Consider the following 17,139-nt stretch of genomic DNA (forward strand, 5'->3'; position numbering starts at 1 on the left):
CAGCTCTTTCCGTCTCCCTGTGGTGTCTCCGTAGCCTTGGTAAGTTGTGATATTTTTGAGGAGGTGCACGTCAGCTGCGGAGTGTAGCCACCATGGGTATGGCATAACCCCTTAATGCAGAAGTATAAATGAAGCTTTACGTCACAATACAATACTGACTCAGTCAATTCACCTATTTAAAAAAAGACTGGTTTCAGTTGTTTGTGAATCGCTAAATAGGTAACGGTGTAAAAAATATTTGGTATGCGCCGATTCAGTACACTGGTTTTCCGGCCTTATTAAATGCCTAGGATTAAATGACTTTAGAGGCCAAATTGTTGGGCAGCAGGCCAAAATCAATGGTGCAAGAATAATAAGTGATACATAGTATTAAGACAAAACTGTATACAATCAAAAAATTATATGAGTCATTGTATTAAATACAGTCCCAACTTAATTAAATTGTATGTGGCTTTTCCACAACTGCTGTATGAACAATTATTTATAAATAATTCATTATATTAATTTAACCATTTACTGCATACAGCTGTTAGAACCTGAGTACAATTAGCTGACAATTTGCCTGATTATCCATTGTCAGTAATAAATGCAAACATGCATTGTAGACTGTAAACCATTAGTCAAACCACAGTCAACATCAGACAACCTGATCATATTTTGTTGTAAGGAAGTTTAAAATATATACATACAACACTAGGCCTAATAGTAGTTTGAATTAAACAGAAGATCCCTGCACTTTCCAGGGGAAAATACTACGCCAAACTCCCTTAAAAAAAGATGAAATATTAACCATTCCTTTCTTGTCCGCAAAAACACAAGATGAAAGGCGTCATGTTTACAGTGTTCCTGTCGATTCGATATCAATATAATCCATAATGACAAACTTTTGTTGTCTCAACTTGCTACCAACCTCTATTTGTTAGCTGTGCTATTTTGACAGGTCTCTTGTTTCTTTCTATGATTTCAACACAGAATCGTTGTTCACAGTGTAGCACTATTGAATGTCACTGAACACTGTACACAAATTGGGCTCAAGTTACCTAGTGAAAAAGGTTTTGAATTTACGATATTTTCTCGGTCTCGTTCCCTTTACATTTCACGTTTGGGTTTTCCTAACGAGTTGCAGCAGCGGAGGTGCTGCTTTATATCTGCATATAAAACATCAATACAACATGTATCACATGTAAACAAATTTAGTCTTTGAAATTGCATTTACCAAGAAATAAATCCAATACAATTTTCAGCAGCAGTGCTGTCCACAAGCATGCATTACACATCTGAATAGCTTAAAATTTCATCATATTCCCTAGGTTTGTGTAAGCCTAATGAACTAGGGGTGACCCCGAATAGTCGACCATTTGATGATTCGATAGGTGGAGCCTGATTCGACTCCCAATCTCACAGTCGAATCTTCGCAGAGGTGTTAGGAAATGAGGATCATGCCATTTTGGCAATATGGGGGTGCTCAACATCTAATTTCACATAGAATTACCGTTTTTCTTCCAATAAGTTCATATATTATGATATAAAGTTCAGCATATAATGCTGTAAATAAATATGTGAAACGAAAGATGCTTTCAATAAATCTCTTTAAAGTGCGTGGATAAATCCAAAATTGTAACCTTGTGTGGCATTAGTGTTTGGGGTAGAAGAGGGAGAGTTTGGCATAGTGTTTGGGGTAGAAGAGGGAGAGTTTGGCATAGTGTTTGGGGTAGAAGAGGGAGAGTTTGGCATAGTGTTTGGGGTAGAAGAGGGAGAGTTGTGCGTGAACTTTGCGGGACGTTTATTCATTAATAAGAATATTATATCGTTCTTAAACAGTACTTGGAATAGACCCGAGAGGAACCGAGACGTGCATGCAATTGTTGGCAAGATGGCAGACATGCACAACTCTGCACAAGACGGTGGCAGGTGAGCAGAGCAGAAAGAAAATGGTCACCAAGTAGCGTCAGTTTTTCTGTAAATGTACAAATGTACAGTGGAAATTACAGTGACTAATGAATAGAGACTGCAGCTCGAATATGTTTGTGGTAATAGAGTGTAGAAACAATCCATTACTTTGATTATCCATCAAAGTAATTCATAAAACGCAAATTAATTACACTGTTGCAATGTAAATTGTAAAATGCTAATTTCTAATTTTTGTTTGATTAATTTTATAAATGTTTTTGAGTTGTTGTTTTTTTAAATGGACCCATTTTTAATGGTTTTCTCAGGTTTGATTCACTCATCATTTCAGTCAGTGCTTCATTTATTTTCTGTCAAGCAATGTGTCTGAGGGCCCAGGTAAAACCAGTGCAGATGTTCATCTCATCATGTTACAGCTGTATCAGTCAGGGTTTGTCACCATCAACACTACTTCAAAGCAAAACCTTCCCTCTCCATCTGCATCAGCCAGGAGCTTAAATCAGACTGTGTGTACATTTTCCTCTGGTTTTGTAAGGCACTGCTGCATCCAGTTTGCAGTGACTGGACAAAGTATGTGCTGCTCAACACTGGCTGTGGCTCTGTTAGTGGTTTTCATTAGTAATAGTGGATGGAAAAGGAAAAGTGTTTGTTGTTCCAATAGACACTTTTTCCTTTTTCAAGTGAAATTTTTAGATGGAGCACAAAGTGATCTTTTTTATTTTCTGTTCTCACAGGTATAAACATTTCCTACAAGACCTGACTGCCAACACAAGTCCAGACAACCCAGAGTTTCAGCAGATCTCAAGTAAGTGTCTTTTCCGATTGTGAAGCTGCTTCATTACTCATTTTGCTGCATTTCGGGGAAAATGTCTGCAGATTAACCCTGAGTTCTTTTATTGTAAAACTATGTGTCTGCAGCTGCACACTCATATTTGTGAAGCTGAGGTTCATGTTGTTGTCACCTCTTCCAATTTGTCTTGATTGTTGGGGTTTTTCAACTACAGGAACCTGACAACACGTGATGATGTAGGGATGTGTGCCATGGCCTAGAGTGTATTACACTGTATAATTTGAAGTAAGGATGGGTAATAGTACATATATATTCACTTTTCTTAAAATTTCAAAATGCTTCTGAAGCAATAAAGAGCTCGTATGGCAACTGTAACCCATATGTGTCTGCGTATCTGCTGTGTTCTTCAGTCACTCCTTTACTCCACGTCCACATCTGCATTCACAATTAAAAAAGACAGGAAGCGTGAGCTGAGTGTGCGTGTCAATCAGACGTGGCTCTCCTGTGGTCATAACAGGGACAGCTCTGACCAGAGCATTTTCCATTTTAGATAGGCTACAAACTCTTAAGATAGGCTACAAACTCTTAAGAGCAGGGTCCAAAAAAATGACCGGCCAATATATTTAGTTAGGGATACTGTGTTTTCCTTTGTAACGACAGGTTTGCTTGTGGGGTGGTGTTGCTGGGGGTATAAACTATTTTGATAATAGTAATTTTTCATCAGCTTGACAGATTTGCTGCTTTTCTTTTAAATAATTTCAATTTACTTGTAATACTTTAAAGGTTCAGTGTGTAATATTTAGGAAGATTTATTGTCAGAAATGCAATATGATATCCATAAGTATGTTTTCAGTGGTGTATAAAGACCTTACATAAAGAACCATTGTATTTTTATTACCTTAGAATGAGTTATTTCTATCTACATACACCGCAGGTCTCCTTACACAGAAGTCGCCATTTTGCACTGCCATGTTTCTACAGTAGCACAAATGGACAAACTGCTCTACAGCGCGCTTTTCCTCACTACATTGTTCTTCTTTTTGTAGAATTCCGGCAGTGTAGACGCTAGTCACTACGTTGAATATGAAGAAGGAGAAGAAGATTAGTAGTAGAAGTCGTCTGTTTATTAAAAGTAAAAAGAGAAGTGAAATTTGAACAAATGGAAGACCACACCTATTATTTAGCACAAGAGCCGACAGAGCATTAATCTTTATCGTCAAAGAAGTGAAAACATGATTAAGGATGTTAGTACCTTGTCCACCACTGCTCTGTTGACTTTCTTCGTCAGTAGTATTCTTTTTTTATAAAGTCGCCCAAAAAAACACAACGCACGTTCTGTTTTTGCACTTACAAGCTTTTACAAAACACTGGCACAAGTATCCATAGATTAAACAGGAGACAAACTCTCTCTCTCTCTCTCTCTCTCTCTGTGTGTTTCGTGGATGTAAAGCGGATCACCCACTAATTAGAAGATTGGCAGTTCAATCCCCGGCTTCCCCCGAAGCCTCGAAGTGTCCTTGGGCAAGATACTGAACCCAAATTGCTCCCAGTGGCTGTGCCATCAGTGTCAGAGTATGTGTGAATGATGAGGTTCTTTCTGATGAGCACATGGCATCTTGCCTCTGCCATGATTGTATGAATGGGTGAATGTCACATGTAGTGTAAAAGCACTTTGAGTGCTCAGAAGACTAAAAAGGTCCTATACAAGTACAGACCATTAACAACAAGAAAACAAACCAAAAAACCCAACAACCTGTGAAGACTTTTATTGCACCAGTCAGACTCATGTCATAGTGATAGACAGCCCTCATTATCTTCATCTGAGGAACAAAGGAAAGTGCTCTCAATCCCTTTCATTCCTCATTTGTTGTTGTCACCGCAGTGCTTTGCTAGTAGAGAAATGAAAGTGAGCCAAAGCTCAATATGCATGTAAGTTCTGGTTTGATGTGGATTTTGACATAATTAATTGGGAGCGGATCAGAGGATATTAAGTGGGAGCTTTATTAATAAATAAAATCTTCAACATCAACACGAATCCCGATAATGACTAATTTCAATCGTCAAATAAATAGTGAATCTGACTCAAGTGCGAATGTACACAAGGAATTATTTATGTGTATCAATTAAAATCTCATCGCTGGTGTGCTGCCTTTGCTTACAAATTAAAACAGTCCCTGACTCTAAGATGAAGGTACATATCTAAATGTGCTCCACCATCGCTTCTTCCTCTTCTCATTAGAGATCCTTTTTTTAAACTGCTGCTTTTTACTGGGTGTGTGTGTGTGTGTGTGTGTGTAAAAACTTCCTATAGTCAGCCTGGTTGTATTGTAAAGGGAATTATTTAAAAAAAGAAATTCCAGACAAATTACATTGTATCTGATTAAGCAAACTAGCAGATAGAATCACAAGAAGCTTTGTTGTTGTTGTTTTCTCTTCTTGTGCTTCTCTGTGTCTGTTCGCTTTTTCTCCTCTTTGTCTCTACCCCCCCCCCCCCCCCCCCCCCCAAATAGTACATTCAGACTGGATTTAATTGTTATAATTGTGCTTCAGGAGTTTACATCAGCCCGCTTTCATATGACATCTAACGCCTAACTCCACTGTAGTAACCATAACAAAGTCTGACCTGACTAGAAGCAACTGTGTCAGAGATTTAACACTAAAAGTTAACAATCCTCATCCCGTGGTCAAACATGGTCTAAATAGTGAATAAATGGAATAAAGAGCTGTAAGAAGTGGAATATGTCTTCAGAATGTCTAATGGGCTAGATGTATTATTAATACCTCGGCCATAACTCAGCCCAAAAATACTGTAATTAGGAGTTGTTGTTTTTCGAAAGCAAGCAAAAGAAAATATTCCAAGCATGTGCAACAAAGGGAAAAAGTCTACTCAGATGCCTTGTTGGGTTTACATTGTAATTAAAGTTAAGTGAGGCAATTAGGCCATGATTATGTTAGTGTAGACATACCGCCCTGAGGATCAAGTTCATAAGCTGAGTTTCGGTGCTCAGAACAAAAGCAGGAAAGTTGAGCTTGAAATTAGAATCCAGCTCTTTGTTGTTATTTTGGACATGTGAATGATGTAGTTTTAAATGTTTACAGCAATTATTATGACTGGCACACAGAAGTGATGATTTGTCCTCTGTGTGTGTTCTGGAGCAAAAGTAAGGAAGGCAGTTTAGCTTTACAACTCAAGTTAATATAACTTAAAGGTGCAGTAAGCATAATGTTTTCTTAAAATCGTCAGGTTGACCGAATGCAAGTGTGGGCCCAAATGCAGACACCAGTCAGAGCAGGATTCAGTTAATATGTTTTATTTAACAAAAGGACTACTAAACATGCTTACATGATTACATGGCAGGCAATGTCCAAACTAAGGCAGAAATTCACATTTGAAAGGTCACTAACAACCAGGTTTCAGAGGGCATAAAGGCCACTGTCTGAGCATTTATGTTTGTGACCAATTTTATTCTTTCTCCCATGGTTGAAAACTTGGCCTCATCAGTTGCTGTAAGACACTTAACACTTATAATATGAATAATAGAATTATCCACTTTGAAATAAGTAATCCAAGTTTAATGTCAATAAGGGCAATCATGTTGCATCTGTTAATAATAATACACACGCATGCAGTGCATCCGGAAAGTATTCACAGCGCTTCACTTTTCCACATTTTGTTTAGGGCTGGCTGACATGGATGATAGATATTTATTATCGGAAATTCATTGTGTGTCATACAGCAAACATCAGACCAACAACCAGACAACTGCTTTACCAACACAGACATCACACGAGTGCTATACAAGTTATACTAAGCTGCAGCTGACTGTGAGGACTGCGGCTTACTTTGGCTTCAACTCAACAATCAATCATGACTTCAGTTAAATGCTAAAGTTACTGTTACCTTGTCTGTGGTCCGCTGGCAGAACACCGGCTGCTTTCTGATCAGGTGCCGTCGTGCTGTTGGTAACTTAGGCGACATAAGTTTCGTTTTACGGTGGACGGACTGTGACATTACAGTTGTTGTTTTGTTTTAGCGGGAAATAATCCCATACTTTGGACACTTTCTTCTTCATCCCTCACTATTTTCTCTCTCTGTTCCTCCACTTTGCAAATAGCGGCATCATAATCACGTCGTGTTCGCACAGCATAAGCGCGACAGTAATAAATGTCTGTGCGGAACAGTGTGCTGTATAGTTATGTGGATTAAACGAAGCATCGACGCAAAGAGTTTTTAACATTAACCCTGCTATTACCATTTGATTACCAAGCTGCAAAAATGCTGAGAGGTCATTTTAAAGAATCAGCCCCACGCTGATGGCTAAAGCCCAGCCATCTTCAGTCTTTAACCTGGGCCCAAAGAAGCAAAAGAGCTGTGCCTGAGGATCTTCAGCTGCTCAGGCTTGTAGGGTATCAAAATCTCCAAAAGATATCTATCACATGTGAGACCTACCAGTGAGAAAGGCCTGTATACTGTAAACAAATGGTCCTCAGCTTAGGAGCCCGGGCATCTAAATCCTGAAGAAAAAAAATCAGATCTGATCTAAAACAAAGACGTGAGATTAGCATTATAAACCATCATATGTGTTTTGGACTTTCCTTTTCTCTCAAGGTGAATGTAATTTTATCGTTAGTGTCATTTAGAAGCTACTGTTGGCTCAGAACATCAGGGGTGTGCTCAGAAAAGTGCGTAGAGGGAGGTTTGTGAGGAAGCAGGATTAACTTAACTTCTCAAATAATGTATACGTATGTACGTATACACACATACGTATACTGTGTGTGTGTGTCTGTATGTGTGTGTATATATAATATATATATGTTTGTGTTTGTCGCAAGGTGATTTGTAACTTTGCCCACAATAGTCTAATATCAAAAATAGTATTTTATTGCTCAGAAAGGATTTCATTAATGATTGTCTTCACATGTATGATGAAGGATGCTACAAATGTTTGTGTGTGTTCTGTAGAGGCGGTGACTGCGATTTGTGAGGTGTCCCAGCGTATCCAGAACAATACCCGGTGCCACGAGAACCACCTGCAGCTTTGCCGGGTGCAGAAACTGCTGAAAGGGCGAAAGACAAAGGTGTTGGCTGCAGGTAGGAACCTCTGATCACATATTCCTATGATCTCCTCCAAGAACCACCTCCATCTCCTCTCTACCTCTTTCTGCATCTATTGCTGTATGTCCTTTGGGACACATAGTGGGGGGAGCAAAAGAGGTACAGATAAACTCAAGGGAGATCAGTTAAGTATGGAGACATTCTCAAGGTACTCGCTTGGATTGCTTTTAATCAATGGAATTCAATGGACTTTCTGCAGGAAACTAAAGTGTTTTGCATATTACACTGAGCACACTATATTAATAGAGCAGTTCTGCTAACTATTAGCGAGTGAATGTGCTTTTCCCCATTCATCCTGCCTTCCCTCTCACTCATTTATTTCCCCTCTTCCATTGTGGTTACCTCTCTACTTATGAAGCGGTGGCCCTTTTCTTCCTGCAACTCTCCCTCCTGTTGTTTGTCTGGCCTCCTTGTTGCTCTGCTCACCCTGCCAATCTCCCCCAGGACCAATTAGAGCCCAGCCTCATCTTGTGGACCAGCAGATAAAAAGGAAGTGTGTGTGTGTTTGGATATGAGTGAATGCATGTGTGCACAAAGCCGTGTGTGTGTGTGTGTGTGTGTGTGTGTGTGTGTGTGTGTGTGTGTGTTTGTGTTGGATATGCAGGCTTGTTTTATGTGTGTATTTGTGGATGTGTTCATGTAGACTGGGAGTGAGCGCTGAATAGCAGCTCATCTCTCTAATGCCGATGTGGGAAGTTTCAAAAGCTTCCTCTCATCCAAGTTCTCAGGCCCTTGCAACTCCGCCGGCTTCCTTTCCAGCCAATAAAGCTCCGGTCCCACCAGGCAGACTTCAGAGCAGCAGCAGCAGCAGCACCCCACCCCGCAACCCCACACCAACTCATTCTCCTTCCTCCGCACCAACACCACCTCTAATATGGGTAAAAGAAAAGCTCTGCCTTTTATAGATGAGAAGCGTCGGAGCCTCTCAAACATATTAAGTAGCTCTGTAGGAGATGAGGGGGGTGATTTTGAGACACAAAGCCTGAATCAATGGGACATCGATACAGCAGACAGTCAGCCTGTTCCCCTGGAAGCCCACAAATTTGTCTGTCTGCCTGTTCTTTCAATTTAAAACAAAGATGTCTCACATTTTTTGTCTTGTTTCACGTACATTTCACATACTTTTTTTTTTTTGACTTTACAGAACTGTGAATGCTGATTCAGCAGCATTCCCATTTTCGTTATTCAAATGTTTATTATTCTTTTTATTATTGTTCTTCCATACGTTTTTTGCTTCACTCATTTTTTTCAATGGATGAATCTTCAAATCCTAATAATTTAATCTACAGCCTTATTTTTAAGTTTTAACTAGTTGCCAAACTTTCAACTATTAACTCTGTATTCGCTTTTTGATATTTTTTCTAATTATTTGTTTTTGGCTTTTCTCAATCCTTTTCTGAGTTCATAATGAGCGTGTATTGGATGGAATCTTCGCAGCTAGAGTGGGTGACATCATCGCTAGTGTAGGAACTCCCTTTTCACTGTTTATACATCATCATACAACACCTGGAGCACACAGTCGAGACAGCAGCAAGTCAGCACCACTAATCCAGCTTACTTTTTCTCCACACAAGCATGGTTTATTAGAATTATCAGCACGAGGAGCGTGTTTCTGTTTAGTAGTAGTCACTTAAAATAGATTTTGTTAATGTTTCTTCATCTTCCCCATGTTACAACTGTGGCAGTTCAATCCCCGGCTCATTCATGTCACCTGAACTGAACCCCTCTGGCGGCTGTTCCACCAGTGTATGAATGTGTGTGAATGTTAGTTTCTGTTTGAGCGCTTATGCTCTGTGATTGAATGTGTGTGAATGGTGAATGCAGATGTAGTTTTATTTTTTGTTTATTTCACAGCCATTTATGAGTGGGAAAATGCTTACACACAGACTGTAACAGATTGAAAAAAGCATTCTGTAACAGTCTGTGTGTTGTCACAGTTATCCAAAGAAGGTAAAAATCAAGTACAACTGGACTTTGTTTAAGATACTTGAAGGTGTTTCGTCCCTCATCCGACAGACTTCTTCAGTTCTGACTGACTGACTTGTAGGGAAACTCAGCTATTTAACCTCTGTGGGGCCGTTGTCTAAATGATTGATACCACTGTTTCGTTAGTGCTCCTGGACGTTGTAACCACGGTTGTTATGGTCGTTGGAGCCACCCGGGTCTGAACGACCATGGTTGGCATCTTCACCTGAGGCCAAAAGTAAACGTCTTTTTAGTTTCCTGGGAAGTGATGAAAGGACAGACATTAACAATCCTATCTGTAATGATTCTGAGGTGTTAACAGGGTTTTCCCTGCCATTATAAGGTGTTGAGGCTCAAAACTGCTTGGTGCTGCGCCATGAATGTAAAATCATTGTGGAGGGCATCTAAACTAACATGTTGGGCAACAATTACAATTTTTAATTGAGATTAATGGCATGGTCTTGTGCAAAATTGAATAATGAATTCTAAAGTAGTGTATTGCGCACTTAGTTTAAATGTACTGCTATGTACACAAAAGTGCAATAACATGTGGTTTGCAAACGCTTAAAACAAATAAGGTGGTTTTTAACCAGCAGTATTCCCTTTACACAGTAGCAATAAAATATTTCTTGTAAATCTCAACTTCAACATTAATGTAATCAAATATAAACCAAAGGTATTTGCCACTGCCAGGGAATTACCTTTTATCTAGCTTGTTAAAACAAGTTACCATCAGAGTCCAGTATTCTTGTGTTATTTTTCTGATCAGGTATCAGCAGAAACATTTTTCTTTTATCAGGGTGCAGCAGAAACAGTCTGTTCAGTAGCAAGTGTCCCTGTTAGAGTGAGGTGAGGTACTCGCCTCACGCACACGCCCGCCGCCGAAGTTGAACTGTCCTAAATTTTCCTAAATAGAACGTCAACAGGAGGGAATTCGCATGGCAGAGAAAACTAGATGAAGGCCTATCAGGTAAAGTTATGAAGCCTATAATTTTAACTTAAGTTAAACAGGCTACAGCTGTGTAACGCACAGAAGCCGTTGCCATGGTTACTCTCCATAGAGTGCCTGCCGTTTACTCGCCGAGCGCTTTTCTCCTGTTCATCTGTGGAGCGCAGAGCAACCCGGCAGGGCCAAGCGACTACGTTGTGACTTTAAGAACGTTCCTCAGACCGACATCTTCCCCAAAACTAAGGAGCCTGCAGTGTGCAGCTCTCCACTTCTCTGTGGTGTTTGATCGCTTGTCTTGCTTTTGTTTATCTACTTCTCCCACTCGCTGCATCCAGCGTAGTCTGCTGAAGCCTCCTTCTGCTGCTTGTTTGGGTGGCTGATTTACAGGCTGATCAACATCCCGCCCCTCCTGTGACCCAGGGTTTGACTGGATGTGTATTCAGAGCCAGTGAGAAACAGACTTTCAAAATAATAATTTTAAAAAATGTGTTAACATGAGATAAAATAATTGTCGGCGTTAATTAATTAATGCTTTAACGCGATAATAACGAGTTAACTTTCCCAGCCCTAAAACTAACCAAATGAATTTTTCCCAGATCTAATGGTTATAATTCAAAACCAGTAGACTTCTTTAGCAAGTTTAGTTTTTGGGGTGTGGTTTATTCAAAATCTGCTCTAGACTTTCCAATTTATTACTTGCAGATGTGGTAATAATAATGTTCCAAAATGTGTGGAATTACATATTTCTTTATTGGGGGTGACCACCAAACCCCCACCTAAATTCATTTGCTTTTACGAAAAAAAAGGAAACTAGATTACAGATTAATGTAGTGCGCAGGAAACACACACACACTCATTCACTCACACCCCTCATGCTAATATGTTTTGTATGTTTGTTTTTTTTTCCAACTAATCTGTGTTCAGTACTGTTACATTGGAATACATTTATTTACTCTGCAAGTAATTTTGTGACTGCATTTCCTTTGTACGATTTCTTTTTTTTTTTTTAAATGGTGATGTAGGTCTTAAATTTCATTCATAATGGTCTTAAAAAGATCCAGAAAAGTCTTAAATTTGACCAGGTGAAACCTTCAGAAACCCTGTTTAGAATAATCAAAAATAAATTAATCTTTCGATTAATCGACTAATCGAAAAAATTATCGTTGGATTAATTGATTTGAAAAATAGTCTCTATATGAATTAATTTAAGGTGCAGCCCTAAACTACAGCAATACACAAGCAACATTTAAAATTTTTGTAGGTTTTGTTCTTTCATTAAATTCTTGTGCAAGAAAAATTGTCTGCATTGGTAGGTAGTCTCTAATGTGCTAATGCTAAGTACTAACTTGTCCATAATCACAACAATTCATGCATAACAATGAGTTCAACATTTAAAAATGTGCTGTAACACGTAATGTAACATTTTTTGTCCCGCCCCATTTAGACAACTAACGGGAACGGGAACAGGTGAGCATACCGTAGTGCCCCCTGGGTAATGCAGTTTATTTATGAATCACCCAAAGAACCTGATATTGAGGGGGCAGAGAAGAGTGCTGGCTGCTTGTGAGAAGTGCCAATATGCAAGAAAAAGTTACAGTGAACAAAAAAGTATAATGTAGAAGTATTAGAGTAGGTGCTGGACTCTAGCCAGTCAGCCAGTACAAGCACAGTTGATCCACATCCAGCCTCAACCAGTAATGGCACAGACCCAGTCCAGGCGTCTTTAGCAGGTCACACAGACCCTGGTAAAATACAGGCAGCCTCAAACAGAGATGTACAGCCAGCATCAGGTCCAAGCTGCTCAGACCCTACTGGAACAGTTGCTGCTCCACCAAATGACCCAGCAGATTGGCCGCAAGTCAACACAGACTTTATGAGGGCTGAGTTAGTGCGCAGAGGTCCATTCAAACCAGCCCTGGATTTTTCGTACCCTAAAGACAAGTCTAGATGACGTGTCCACTCAATTCAGGCTAATTGCAGAATCAGACTGTTTTAGAGGAGGGAGGATTGTAGTGAGAGCACTGTGGTGTCAGGTGTGACTATTCAGCAATGGCAAATTGTTTGTAAAGCTTACAAGCCAGGTAAGAGGGCCCCATTGAGGTCATGACCGGCTCTGTATACACGATTACTGTGCGAGTAATTCTGGGACTCAGATTTTCCTCCATATCCTTAGCACTTTTTTTGACAGTATGGAAATAAAATAGGTCTTAAATTCTGGGTCTTTTCATGTAACACTTTAGCTTCCAGTTTTTTTAGCAACGCAATTCACTTCTTATCTCTTTACTTCAAATTCCAGATTTATAAGTGCAATGCATTTGAGCTTTTAAGACTTATTTTATTTAATGTCAGCATTCACATGCGTTTTCTGCAGGAAATGCTATTTTTCTAGTTTCTAGTCTTATGTCATTTCTATGTATGCATGTTTTTCTGAGGTGTGGTCAATCAGACTAACTTATTAAAGTACGCATTATTGTAAGTTTAACAAAAACGTATTGTTTTTCCGTGTCCTTTAAACATGCCCATCCTACACAGTAGAATCGTCTTTCTCATTTTTAGTTCTAAAACATTTAGACGATTTGTAAGTTAATCCACCCAAAAAGTGGCAGTATTTTTTCATTCCAGCGTGATGATTTGCTGCTTTTCTCTGTTTTTAATACCGTAAATTTGTACATTTTTGGGGTGTTCAGACAAAACAAGCATTTTGGAGTTGTCATCTTACAAAAATGTGTTGTTGTTTTTTTACAACGTTCTAACATGCCTTAGATTAAACAATTAATCAAATGAGCAGATCTACAGTAAGGATGTGTTTCTTTCCATCTTAGACTATTCAATACAAATCAAGATACGCACATACATACAGACCAATTTGTAACAAAACATCATATGCAGTGATTCGATTCAGCTGTGATTTAATAATGACTCAGCTCAGATTTTATATTAGTTGTTCATGAATTGTGTATTCGTTTTAAGTAACTAAATTAAAAAGGAAACATTTCCTGAATTTTTAAATCCACATACAGAATCAGAAATACACTGATTCAATATGTCTTGTGCCACAAACAATAATGAACATGGGTAGTAAAACTCTTATTGGCCAATCCTCAAAGATCTGCTCAGTTTGGCCAATTTTGGAATTCTCACTTAGGGGTATACTCACTTTTGTTGCCAGCAGTTTAGACATTAAAGGCTGTGTGATGTGTTATTTTGAGGGGACAGCAAATTTACACTGTTATACTAGCTGTACACTCACTACTTTACATTGTAGCAAAGTGTTGTTTCTTCAGTGTTGTCACATGAAAAGATAGAATCAAGATGAAGAAATTATTGAAGTTAGTTGGTAAAGATTGAGGGAAGCAAAGCAGTCTAAACATATATCTGGTTCTACAGCTGTTTCTAAGGTTCCTGAGTTTAGAGATAAGTTGGTGCCAGTTGAGGGCAGGTCTTGGTGAATTTTTTTTCTAATAGTTAGAATTTTATCATTAAAGAAGCTCGTGAAGTCGTAACTACTGAGAGCTATGGGAATACTTGGCTCAATAGAGCTGTGACTCTCTGTCAGCCTGGCTACAGTGCTGAAAAGAAACTTGGGGTTGTTCCTATTTTCCTCTATTAATGACGAGTAGTACGCTGCTCTGGCATTATGGAGGGCCTTCCTATAAGTTTTAAGACTGTCTTGCCAAATTAAACGTGAATTTTCCAGTCTGGTGGAACGCCAACCCAAGTTTCCGCGATATTTGCTTTAATTTGCGAGTTTCAGTATTATACCATGGAGCTAACCGTCTTTGTTTGATTATTTTCTTTTTTAGAGGGGCTACAGAGTCGAGTGTCATTCTCAGCGAGCCTGCAGCACTATCAACAAGATGATCTTGTATAGAAATTTCTATACAAGATGTCTGTCTGATAGTGCTGTAGCTAAATTTAAGGATGCAATTCCGTCAGCTCTAAATTCATTATCAAGTCGTGTAGTTCAGCAATACCAACTCAAACGTTATCAAACAGTGGTCGGATAAAGAGGGATTCTGTGGGAACACCACTAAATGTTCAATTTCAATACCATATACCAAAACAAGGTCGAGGGTGTGGTTAAAACAGCGAGTCGGTTCATGAACACTCTGAGAGAAGCCAATGGAATCTACCAGAGAGATAAACGCAGTACTGAAGCTGTCATTCTCAACGTCCACATGAATATTAAAATCCCCTACAATAATAACTTTGTCTGTTTTAAGGACTAAAGTTGACAAAAACTCTGCAAATTCAGATAAGAATTCAGAGTACGGACTGTCTCACATCTCGATGTCGCCCGCTCTGGCCCCAGGGATGCACTTAACTATGGCCGCTGGCTTCGCTAACTTCACGTTTCTCAAAATGGAGCTGCCAATGATTAGAGTTGGTTTCTTAGCGGGTGTGTCGCTGAGTGGGGAAAATCTGTTAGAAACGTGAACAGGTTGGTAATGACCCGTGGGCTTTGAATGCTTCCTCCTTCAGACAGTCACCCAGCCACCCCTTCCTGGCTGCTCAGGAAATCCCGGGGGAGGGCTACCACAGGCTAACTCAGGCCGTTTCGCACCGACTACCAGGGACTGGCTAGCTACAGTAGCTAAAGACCGATCTACCAAGGTGCAAAGCCGGACTTCTAAATCACTGAGCCTCGTCTCTCTGTCTACAAATATACTACACTTATTACACGTACCGTTACCGCTAAAGGAGGCAGAAGAGTAACTGAACATCTGACACCCCGAGCAGGAGAAAGTAGGAGAGCGAGAGGGAGAAGGAGAAGCCATCACTAACGGCTAAGCTAAAGTACTGTAGCGTTAGCTACCAATATTTTTGAACAACTATGAGATTGAACAGCAGTCACTAAAAGATGGAAAGAACTGTGAGTGCTTAGGCAAAATTACTGTAAGAATAAGTGTTTAGCGGACAGTTAGCCGCTGTAATCTAACAAATGTAACTGGTATTTAGCGAGAGCAGCACAACACGCTGCCAACACACAAGCACCGGAAACGGAAATGAGTCGACACGCTTACCGCAGTACGTAAACTTGGACTCTTGCTCAGAGACTTGAGACTTCACTTGGACTCTTGCTCAGAGACTTGAGACTTGACTTGGACTCTAGCTCAAAGACTTGTGAGCATCTCTGCTGTCATAAACTAAGTGATAGAAGCCTGTTGACTCTTCCAAATTCATCGAGGCCAAACCTGACTTGCCTTCATTCTGCCACAGTGGCTGCCCTCTGCTCTGTTATTCCTCTGGCCTCAAACACATCAGGGGGAGCAGGACCCTTTGTAGATCAATCTTTATTTCTTGCCCCACCTTCCTAAGCCCCCCTACCTGGTCCAGCTCAAAATACTTTGTAGTAGAGCAGAGGTGCTCTTTGACAAGGGAAGCTGAAAGGCCTGGACATGGAGAGGAGTGCTTGGCACTTCCTACTCTTTGAACCTATTGCATCCTCAAAGCACTGTGGATGGTCAGATGTAGGCAGGGGGCCTTAAGAGAACCTGGTCCACAAAGAGACACCTCCTCAGAGAGCATATCCAGTGTCTCTACTCTGTCAACTGTGTCTGTCAGGGGATCTGATACGGGTTATCTGATCAATCTTGAGGAAAAATAGTTTGGTTTTTCAAAGTAGAATTGAATTTAGTTTAATTAATACTGAAACATTTTTAAAAACAAACAGTAAGTACATGAATTCACTTTTATTTGTTTCAACAGATAGTAGTTGTCATTTATTAAGACACATGACTGTCCATGTAGATGGAGACCTTTAGCATACACTTCCCGGTCAGATATATCATTTATATAGTGAAAGCATCAGAAGGAGATGCCAGCACATCTGGATAATCACTATACTTTGTCTACTGAAATGCATCAGTTTCACCACACTGGACACTGACAGCATTCTGGTGCTTGAGCAAACATGTAATACATTACTGCTCATGCACAAAGAAAACTTATCATTCTGTGATAACAAAAAATTATATATGTATTTATTGAAGTGTGACTGATATTAAATTGCATTTTCTCTTTCTCTCTTGTTAAAAACCTAGTTTACTATTAATTAGAAAGAATACTGTTCTTTTATCAATCTATGTAGAACCAAATGTTCTTAAATAGCCTATTGGCCTATGAAAAAAATCAAGCAGCCTGCTACATAACACAAGAGCCACAGACTTTGAAGAACAACCCACATTAGCTTTCCTGCTAAAGTCTCCTTATCTGACTTGCAAACATGAACTAACATCTTGACCTGCACCATAGCCTGTTGAACAAGTGACCAAACAAACATTCACCAGGGGAAAATCTAGTTTTTCTAATTCTAGTTTGCACGCTAGAAAGCTAATTAGCTGCTCAGGTGCTGCCCATTAAACAGCATGTAAACATAGATGCAAATGTCACTTAAATACTGGTGTGGTC

General features: G+C 39.6%; 1 protein-coding gene across 3 annotated transcripts in view; it reads left to right on the forward strand.

Moving 5' to 3' along the window:
• Positions 1 to 17,139, forward strand: part of arhgef39 (Rho guanine nucleotide exchange factor (GEF) 39) — an 80,747-nt gene that overhangs the window by 43,386 nt on the left and 20,222 nt on the right. For 2 of the 3 annotated variants that reach the window (XM_038739040.1, XM_038739041.1), the window contains exons 6-8: positions 1,822 to 1,911; positions 2,643 to 2,713; positions 7,662 to 7,790. In XM_038739040.1, coding sequence (XP_038594968.1) covers positions 1,822 to 1,911; positions 2,643 to 2,713; positions 7,662 to 7,790 — 290 coding nt within the window. The remainder of the gene's footprint in view (positions 1 to 1,821; positions 1,912 to 2,642; positions 2,714 to 7,661; positions 7,791 to 17,139) is intronic. The other variant, XM_038739042.1, reaches the window with a different exon arrangement.

This window comes from Micropterus salmoides, unplaced genomic scaffold (genome assembly GCF_014851395.1).
Source record: "Micropterus salmoides isolate LMB-PRFRI ecotype aquatic unplaced genomic scaffold, ASM1485139v1 Ms_hic_scaffold_23, whole genome shotgun sequence".
In the NCBI taxonomy this organism is placed as follows: domain Eukaryota; kingdom Metazoa; phylum Chordata; class Actinopteri; order Centrarchiformes; family Centrarchidae; genus Micropterus; species Micropterus salmoides.